The 10038-nt window shown below is 25.3% G+C and overlaps 1 protein-coding gene across 1 annotated transcript; it reads right to left on the bottom strand.

The window, feature by feature from the left end:
- Positions 1-2491: 2491 nt before the first annotated feature.
- On the bottom strand, positions 2492-3475 carry LOC134831871 (ras-like GTP-binding protein RhoL). The gene is made up of 4 exons (XM_063845699.1): positions 3296-3475; positions 3120-3234; positions 2949-3066; positions 2492-2876 (listed from the first exon to the last, which is right to left on the bottom strand). Exons 1-4 carry the CDS (start codon positions 3403-3405, stop codon positions 2641-2643), a joined length of 579 nt encoding a protein of 192 aa, XP_063701769.1. The 5' UTR covers positions 3406-3475; the 3' UTR covers positions 2492-2640.
- Between the last annotated feature and the right edge of the window lie 6563 nt (positions 3476-10038).

The following is a 10038-nucleotide window of genomic DNA, read 5'->3' as shown; positions in this document are numbered from 1 at the left end:
CTCTTCGTGTTTTGCTACATGAGAAATTTGTCCCATATTTATGGAGGAAATGAACAGTTTTATCGTCGTTTCAATTTGGATTTTCATGAAAGACGAAAATATGGGTGAGAGAAAAAAAGGGATACATGAGTTGAATAAATATTATTTTTTTGCTGCACTTTGGCATACATGTCTCGGACATTTTTATACAGAGAAAAGAGGGACTTTTGTTTCAATTTTACTTGTTAATATTTATCCGGGATGTGGAAATTGCATGAAAAGCTGCTTTCAGAGTAATATAAAAAAGTTTTGTGGAATTTAATAATAATTCCAAAGAAAATTGTTTTAAATGGTTTTGAAGATTGAGTTTGCAGCATATTTATGGTAAAACTTAAGTTTTATTGGGATTTTATTAAAATCTATAAATTTTTCAATTTTCCTTAAACAAAATATTCTCGATTTCAAGTAAAGTTTTTTTGGTGACATAGAAAAATTACGAACCATTTTATTCAAAAGTTTTTAAAAATATCTTAATATATAAAAATAAATTATTTTAGAGGATATAAAATTAAAGAAAAAATAAAATTTCTTGAAATTAAAAAAAAAACAGAAAAGGTGCTAAAAATTAATTCATTTTTTAAATTTTTTTTCATTTTGATTTATAATTTTTAATTTTATTTTCTTTATCATTTTATTTTTATAATTTTATTGTTTTTAATTTTTTTCTTAATTATATTTTTTAGAAAAAATTAAAAACAAATTAAATATTTAAAAATAAAAAAAATTATGAAAAATATTGTAATTTTTGATGAAATTTATTTTTTTTCACAAAGAAAAATAAACTTCAAATCATTTTTCAAATTTTTTGAAATTCTTGAGGAATTTTGTGTGGAAAATTTCTTTTTTTTTTCTAATATAATTTTATTAAAATATTATATTTTATTTTAATGCCAATCTTATAAAAATAATATCACATTTTCCAAAAATTTTAAAGAACTTCGTTACCAACTTCATCCATTCAACAAGGCAAGAATTCGATTTTTCCTGTCATCTGAATGTTATTACTGGCAGACAACAGACAACTCGGAGCAAAAGTAGCAAAGAGCATCAAGTTTCCCTCTTTTTTTATACATTCCGATGAACAAAACACACGTCGACCTAGCGACTTTTATGAAACAGATTATTATTATAAGGGTTGACACGAACATGACATATTCACGAATGCGGAGAGATGCGATGGAAAAACAAGAAAAGATCCACAAGAAAAATATTTTCTAATTTAATAAAAAGACATGACTCATGACATTTTTTTCCATTTGCCACTTCCGTGTTTGAATCACAACCACTTTAATTTCGTGAAAAAACACAAGAAAAAAAATAAATAAAACAGAATGCTTTAAAGTTTTTTTTTATGTAATCCCATAAATAATGTCCCCTCAAGTATGATGTAATTTAATACTTGGCCTGTTTGTGTGAATTATGTTGCGAGCCCGCACATAAAATAATCGCCTGCTACATGACGATGTCATAATTTTAAAATAATTGCCAAATTGGTTCACATCCAAATCCAAAAATTCATTTCATTGCAATGTAAATTTACACGACGACGATGACGAGAGAATTATGATGATGCATGAAAATTTATTTGGTTGGTGGGTAGACGGAAAAATTGCACAAATATGTCTCGAGGGAATTTTGATGGTTTGGTTATACATTCCACTTGAGTTAGAGTCTACATGTGGTTTGACGCGTAGTTTTGTTTTTCTTTTTTTAGTCGAGGGTTGGACGCGGGCGTGTTCTGTGTACCAGATATCAAAATAGAATGATTTTTTTGCCATTTCCGGATGGATAGATGGACGTCATTCAAACATATTATTAGAAAGTGAGAGGAAAATTTTCTGAAACAGGAAAGGAAAAGTGACTTGAAAAGTTTGAGCTGTTTAATATTTAAACAAAACAAAAATTTGTTTTATGGTATTAAAAAAAATAAATTTTAAAATTTAATTTTTATTGCATTTTGATGACAATTCATGTGAAACATTAAATAAATTTTAAAAATATAGAAAATATTTTTATTTTTGACAAAGTAAAAATTTTTTAAATTAAAAATTTATTTAAAAAAAATTTGTAAGCTCTTAGATGTAAAACGAAAAAAATCAGTAAAAAGAACTAAGTAACTCAGTAAAAATCGCTTAGAAATTTTTTTATAATTTTAACTATTTTACTGTGTGGTATTTTAATATTTTTTTATTGTTTCAAATTTTCATTTTATTTTTATGTTTAGTTTTTTATATCTGCAAAATGCAATAAAAATAAAATTATTTTTTTTAATACAAACTAATTTTCTTTAAAATGTTACTCGTAGTATATAAATTTTGTAACTCAGAATGAATTTTTGTACTACAGATTTCTTCAAAATTTTTTGTATTTTATTATTTTTAATTAAAGAAAAAATCAGCAATATTTGAAAAAAAATTAAGAAAACTAATAAAATTTCCCACATATAAAACGTATGTTTTATTGTATATCATTGGTAAAACACTTTTCGACAATTGTATAAATTCCATTTATTTTGATTTCAACTTTTAATAATAAAACTAAAAACTTTAAACTGATAGAACGAAGTCTACGGGTCCGTTAATAATTCATAACGTAATATTATTATGATATTACACAACATTCACAATCACTTTTATTATTAGTATTAATATCATTTGACTGGGGATTAACTGCTCCCGTTGATGCACGTACAGCTTCATATATAGTTTCCTTAACTCTTAAATTTTCCTTAGCTGAACATTCAATGAATGAAAATGCATTTATTTGTCTTGACAATGCCATTCCTTCTTCAGTTGTAACACAATTACTTGACGAATCCTTTAAATCCAGTTTGGTAGCTATTTTAAATAAAATTTAATTTTTTTTTTAAATTTAAAACTTTTTTATCTAATTTTAAAAGTTCAACTAACCACAAAGAATGATTGGAACATGCCCCGCTGCCGCCGATAATTCTTTTATCCAGAATGGCCTGACATTTTCAAATGAGTCACGATTATTTATGGAGTAACAAACGATAAAGCAATTGGCCTGTTAATGAGTTATTTTATAAAGATTATTTTAAAATCCAGTTAATCACTTACGTGTTTGTAAATACTTTTCCTTAGTGCCTCGTACTCTTCTTGACCAGCGGTGTCATATAATTTAATCATATGGGGAACATCATCAACATTTATTTCAAATTCTGATTTTTCAAAACTATTCAATAATATTTTTTTTTATTTTTCATTTTCTGAAAAAAATAATTTTATATTCTTACATTGTTGGAATATAATCATTAAGAAAAGCTTCTTCTGTGAAAGCGTGTAACAAGCAAGTTTTTCCTACTGCTCCATCGCCTATCGTTACAATATTTTTAACTTTTGCCATTTTTTTAATAATATTATTTAGGTTTAACAAATTTTTAAATATCTAAACTGGTTAACAAAATTAAATGTGTTTGATTTGCAAAAACTGCGAGTACAAATGATTTTTAACTGATCACATAAATTTTTTTTCTTATCTTATCTTATCTTATCAAATTCAACGTTTATTTTTAACTGATATAGCATATCAACTTATGACGACATACTTTATTTATTAAAAATTCACCGAAGTACGTAAATAGCTTTATTTTAAACTATTGGAATTTGATATTATCAGTGACGAAAAAGTTCGAAAAAAATTTTTTTGAAGAGTGGAATGAATTTAATAGAATTTTAAATTTGATTGAATTAATAACGATGATTATATTGATGATCTAAAATTAATGGAAATTTTCGTCATAATTTATTGTTTTAACATTTATGATCTAATTCGAAAAAAAAATTAATAATTTAAAAAAATAAAAAATTGTCAAAATTATGAGACACTAATTTTTTTCTTTAAAAAAATTAAAAATTTGTTTAAAACTGAAAAAAAAACTTGATTTTGAAATTAAAAAAATTAATGAAAAATTTTCAAAAATTTTTAAATTTATAAAAATTGATTTTTGAATTCAATTTTCGATTTTTAAAAAATATTTTTTTAGATAAAAAAAAAATTATTTAAAATTTGAACAATTTTTTTTTAATTTTTTTTTTTTTTGAAATAAAAAACCTCTTTAAAAATATTAAAAATTCAGTTTTAAAAAATAAATTTAATTTTTCTGGATAAATTTATTAAATTCATAAAATTTTCGATGTCTTAAGTACCTTTTTGTACGTCTCTATTTCCATTTCACGCTCCAATAGTCTTCTCCGTCAATTTCCTCCTTATCATTAAATTTCAAAACAAAGCATCATCATCCATTAACGAGGACAATGTCAATCATTCTAGACATTCCCCAACCATCCCCTTTCCATCATTGTATCCATCGCCGTTAGCAAAATATTTTTTTTTTGTTTAAAAAAGTGGTTCATTGCTCCTGTTTTTATTTAGGATTAAAATAGTAGTCTTTCTTTCCATACAAATTTATCACAGAGGCGGTTAATACCTAAGATAAATACGACCGTTGTAAAGATTTTTATCTGCCATACGGACGGTGGATTCACTGCTGTCAACGTTCTCTTTTAATGTCAAACTTTTTTCTTGCTATAAAAAAATTTTTAATGCATTTCATCCCATTTCATTAAACTCAAACAGTTTCAGATTCATGGGAAATTGAGTAAAATTACTTCAAAATTACCGGGGGTACTTTTAACACGAGTGTTTGAAGTTTTTTAAAGAAGAAACTTTTTTTTTGTTCAAATCATTATTTTGCTGATGATTGTTCTGATAAGAACTTGATGAAATCATTGTGAAAGCTCCCCGAGGGATTTCATTATGAAATAAATTAAAATAGAAAAACTTAAAAAAAAACATATTTTTTCTTTCGTCGAGTTGATTATTCCGAAAACGTAGCTCGATTTATTGCAAAAGAAACAAATCATGGACTACACGTGTAACTCATTCCTCCTCAATCACAGATGAGACGAAAAAACACGGGAGGAGGAAAAAAAATCAACAAAACGATTATGTCATCATTTTCCAATTTATTCGGATCAAATTTTTCGAATGAAATCAAAGAAATGTCTCTCATATGATCGCAATTTTTCTTTTTTTTACCTTTTTTTCTTCACTACAAAAAAAAGGACGGAAGAAAAGGAAACGTAAATGACCGCATTTGTAAACATTTGCAATGAATGATAAAGAATATATGAATGAAAATTTGGGAAAAAGGATGAAAATTGATTTTTTTTTTGTGACTTTCACTGGTGACTTTTTCGAGAGAAAATTTGCTAAGAAAATATAAATTCTTACATTTTTTCACCTTTCTTCGTCTTATTGAAAAATATTTCCTTTTATTATTTCATTCAATCTTCCTCTATTATGTTATTTTCCTTTATTATTTTATTGAATTTATTCTATTGTAGTATTTTTTGCTGTCTTCTCTTCTTTTTGTATTTCTTTATTGTTTGATTGCGCCCACTTAAGAATTTTTCTTTTCCGAGAAATATCGTCATGTCTATCACAAATAAGACGTTATTTACTCGGAAAAAATTAGCGACTGATCCAAAAATAGTATTTCTTGGCTATTCAGCATTTTTTCTTTCGTTATCATGCCACGACCTGTAATCGTCATAAATTAATTGGAGTGAAATTTAATTGAAATACAGCCTAGTGGATGCTTCCTAAGGCAGGCAAAAAATCTACCTTGAAATTCTGCCTATAGCATGCCTATTCCCATATACGATTTCCCATTGTAGGCAGTGTATAAGAAACATTTTTGAAATACGGAACGCTCTAACGTATTTTGCTTATTTTTGTTTATTTCTTTATTTTTCCATTAATTTTAACAAAATTTTAAAATAGAATTTTGAGTTTAAAAAAAAATTTTCCGGGATTTCCAAAATGACATTTAAAAAATTTGTTCAAAATTTCTGAATTTTTCCTATTAAAAGCCAAATTTGCTTGAGCTTCTTCCAATTTGACCGCAATTTTTTTTCAAAAAAATAATTTTAATTTTCATGTTAAAAAAAAATTTTAATAGATTTAAAATTTTCCGATTTTAATTGTGAAGTGAAATTTAATTTTAATTTCAAATTTTTTTAATTTAATTTAATTTTTCACTATACCAATTTGTAATTTTGATTTAATTTTAATTTAAAAAAACTTTAACGTAAATTTCCATAAGAAAAGATTTTAATTTTAATTTTAATTTTGATTTAAAATTTTAATTTAATTTTAATTTTATTTTAATTTAATTTTAATTTAATTTTATTTTATTCTATTTTATTTTAGATTTAAATAAAAATTAATTTAAATTTTATTTAATATATAAATATTTATAAAAACTAAAGATCCACTTTGTACTTATAGGATTACAAAAAAAAAATAAAACGTAGAAAGCCATAAATTCTTTTTAAAAATAATACCGCGATCCTCGTTATATTTTTATATATTATTCTTGTCGTGAAAAGGGTTTTAAATTGTATATAAATAAAAAATGGATTCAATTTCTTTTTATTATAGACTAAATGCTGTCAATATTTCCCTTTTTAATACTTCGACATAAGGAACGAGCCAAAATGTAAGGAAGAAAATTAAAAAAGGGAAAATGACACAAAACACATAAAAATATATATAAGAGCTCCTTAAAACGAGAAAAAGAGATAAAAATTTTTCTAATATCTTTTAATTTTAATTTTAATTTTAATTTTAATTTTAATTTTAATTTTAATTTAACTTAGGATTACAAAAATAAAATAAAACGTATGGAAAAGGAGATTAAAGTCGTCTCGAAACTTGGACATTTTTTTTTATTTCAAAGAATCGGACACTAGAGTATTAAAAAGTTTGTTCTCTGCGATTATCGTGAGCAAATCTTGTTGTAAAAACTTTAAAATCTGTATTGAATTCGACCTGAATATTTTGAAAGTCGGAGTCGGTTTAATCACACCCCCGGCAACACTTAATTAAGCTTTCTTTTATTTTGCTGCTTCGTACAATTGCGTAACATCTTTTCAGTTAACAATTTCACGTTTCATCATCTTTTCTTTTCGTTTTTCGTGTATTTATTTGGCAAATCCCTTTAAGACAAAACTATTCATTTTCTCATAAGCTTTTGTTGGTACTGCTTAGTAGTAGAAAATAATTCGAGAAAAAAAGTTTAATGCTGATTAAAAACTTTTTTCATTCTTCGTCTTGTGTTGTATTTTGTTTTGTTTCGATTTTTATCCGAAATTGGAGAAATACGGTCCGATATACCGCATTTTTCTTCGAAATGCGGTAAAAAGGGAAAATGACACAAAACACATAAAAATATATATAAGAGCTCCTTAAAACGAGAAAAAGAGATAAAAATTTTTCTAATATCTTTATGGAAAAGGAGATTAAAGTCGTCTCGAAACTTGGACATTTTTTTTTTTTCAAAGAATCTTTCTTAATTAAGCTTTCTTTTATTTTGTTGTCCATATGTCCAAAGTAATTTTTTTATTAATTTTTGATTATTTTTTTTTTTAATTTATTTTAATTAAAAAAGCTTCAAAATAATTTATTTTTTAACTTAAAATTTAATTTTATTATTTTAAAAATAAAATAAAATTATTTTATTAATTTTTATTTCTAGTTATTTTTTATTTTTATTTATTTATTTTATTTTTTTTTATTTTGAATAGACAAAATAAAAAAATAAATAATTAACTAATTTATTTACCGTTTATTTAAAATAAAAAATCGCTAAAATAAATAAATAAAAAATTAAAAAAATAGTTAAATTGAACATTCAAGAAAATTAGAGTCAAACAAAACTTTTTTTAAACTAATTTTTTTTTTAATTTGATTTTTTCGTAAATTAATTTAGTTCAATTGAAATTTTGATTTAAATTAATTGATTTTTTTTTAAATAATTTTTAATAAAAATCTAAAAAACAAACCATCAAAAAAATACGCTTCATTTGTTCATCTACTAATGTTAACTTTTTTTGTCTCATTTCCTTCTTTTCTTTCAATTTGCTCTTCGTTTGGACGGTCGTGTGCCTCATAAAAAAATGAAACCCTTCGGAATTAAATATCACTGCATGCGTTCAAGCGCCACAAAAACACACACACGACGGATTATTTTGGGTTAGTAGTAAAGTTACAGCAGCGATAATCCTTTTTGGGTTGTTTTTTGTGCCTCGCCTCCTTCCTTTCTTTCAAACAAGCCTCCTTTATCACGGTTAAGGGAGATTAAAAACGAAAAGAGGAGTAAATTGTAATGTACTCGAAAAACATTTTATTAATTAAAATCCTCTTTTTATGTTTCTGACTGCGACTTCTAATGAGAGCCAAAACAGCAGAACGAAGGTATTTAAACAGTAAAGTGCCAATTTTTGTCGAGTTCACTCAAGTTAGTGTTTTTACGAGGATTTCCATTAAATTCAGGATAATATTAAAAATTCCTTATCGCTTGCAGAAAATGTTTCAATTTCTCTCTCTCTCTCTGTCTTTGTTACAGCAACTGCAAATGTCGAAATCATGTTTGGAAAAGCACTCAACTGTTCAAATACTTGCTCAAACGGAGGAAAAAATTTAAATATATAAAATAAGGCGCACATAGACAAACAACTTTCGGGACAAGTATTTCCGTTCGAAACTTTCGAATTCAATATGTGTGTGTCTCAGTCTCGAGTAGTGTGTTGTGAGCCAAAAACTTTCGTCATCATCGGGGAAGGCGTTTACCTTTCGGGGTGTGTGTGCGAGTGTTTTAAGGGTACATATATTAAAGTTTCTCATGCACGTTACGCAAGAGAATACGAAGACAGTCGATTATACGAAAGAAAATGTTATTGCACTTGCATTCCTTCTTTTTCGTTCTTCCTTTGGCAAAAAGCAAACATGACACGAAAATTTTGTTGCAAAGTAAAATTTTCGATTTTATCGCATTTTTCCTTGAAAAAATATTTTTTGTATTAAAGACAGACTGAAAAAAATTCAAAAAGATCCTTTTTTTTTGGTGAGAAAATTTCTAACTCGCAAAAATTTACCTCATAAAGAACTTTTTTTTATAAACTTTTGATTTTCTCGACAGGAGTGTTAAATAAAGTTTTTACTTTAATTTTGTTTGTAATGGCAGTTAGAGCCATTTTGTGGATCCTTTTCGCACGAATGTCGTTTTGACAACGAGTGGAGTAGAGTGGAGCGTAAGACGATGAAATATTTGCACAATTTATTACTATTTGACTCTAAATTATTATTGATTGCGTTTCCATTTCGTCGTGACAAAAGAAAGTCCAATGACGTGTGTGCTAACTTTTATTTCTTTCCAAGTCTATTGTTCCACCGAAGAAAGTTACGATGCGTCACGTACGATAAAAATCAAAACACGGAAAAAGAAAGGAGCCAATTTAGCGAAAGTGTGGTTATTAAAAAGCAATATAATCAATCATTCCAGTCCATTGTTTGATTTATGTCTGCCTTGCAGAAGAGTAACAATGAAGACGTATAATCGATCAAATGCGAGATTGTGAGAAATTCTGATGTCGCGACAAATTTTTTTCAAGAAAATATAAAATTTTTTAATATAAAAATTTTGATATATGAAAAAAATAATTTTTACTTTTTAGTAAAATAATTTTTAAGAAAATTTTCTAATTCAATAAAAAACGTTAAAGGTTTCAAAGATATATAAATCGCAATTTTAAATGATTACGAGAAAAAATATCTTTTTACAATTAAATAGGAAAAACAGCAACAAAAAAGATGACAATGAAGAAAATTTAATCCAGAAGCGTATCCTTAGGAAGACTTTTGAAGCTAAATCATAATTACCGCTTTAATACTTTTTTTATTATTAATTTATTTTTATTTTGATTTTTTGAAGAATGTTACAAAGTTTTTAAAAGCTTTTATTTTGATGAAAGAAATATTTTTTTACAAACAATTTTCCAGATGATTTTTATTTTTTTTTTAATATTCATAAATTCTTCCTTTATATTTTTTTAATTAATTTTTCTTGAAATTTAATCTCTTTGGAATTCGACGTAAAAAAATTATTAAAATTATAAAAAAAGCATTAAAAAA

Source organism: Culicoides brevitarsis, chromosome 2 (assembly GCF_036172545.1).
Source record: "Culicoides brevitarsis isolate CSIRO-B50_1 chromosome 2, AGI_CSIRO_Cbre_v1, whole genome shotgun sequence".
NCBI lineage: Eukaryota > Metazoa > Arthropoda > Insecta > Diptera > Ceratopogonidae > Culicoides > Culicoides brevitarsis.
The sequence above is the reverse complement of the archived record's forward strand: the minus strand, read 5'-3'. Positions and strand labels throughout refer to the sequence as shown.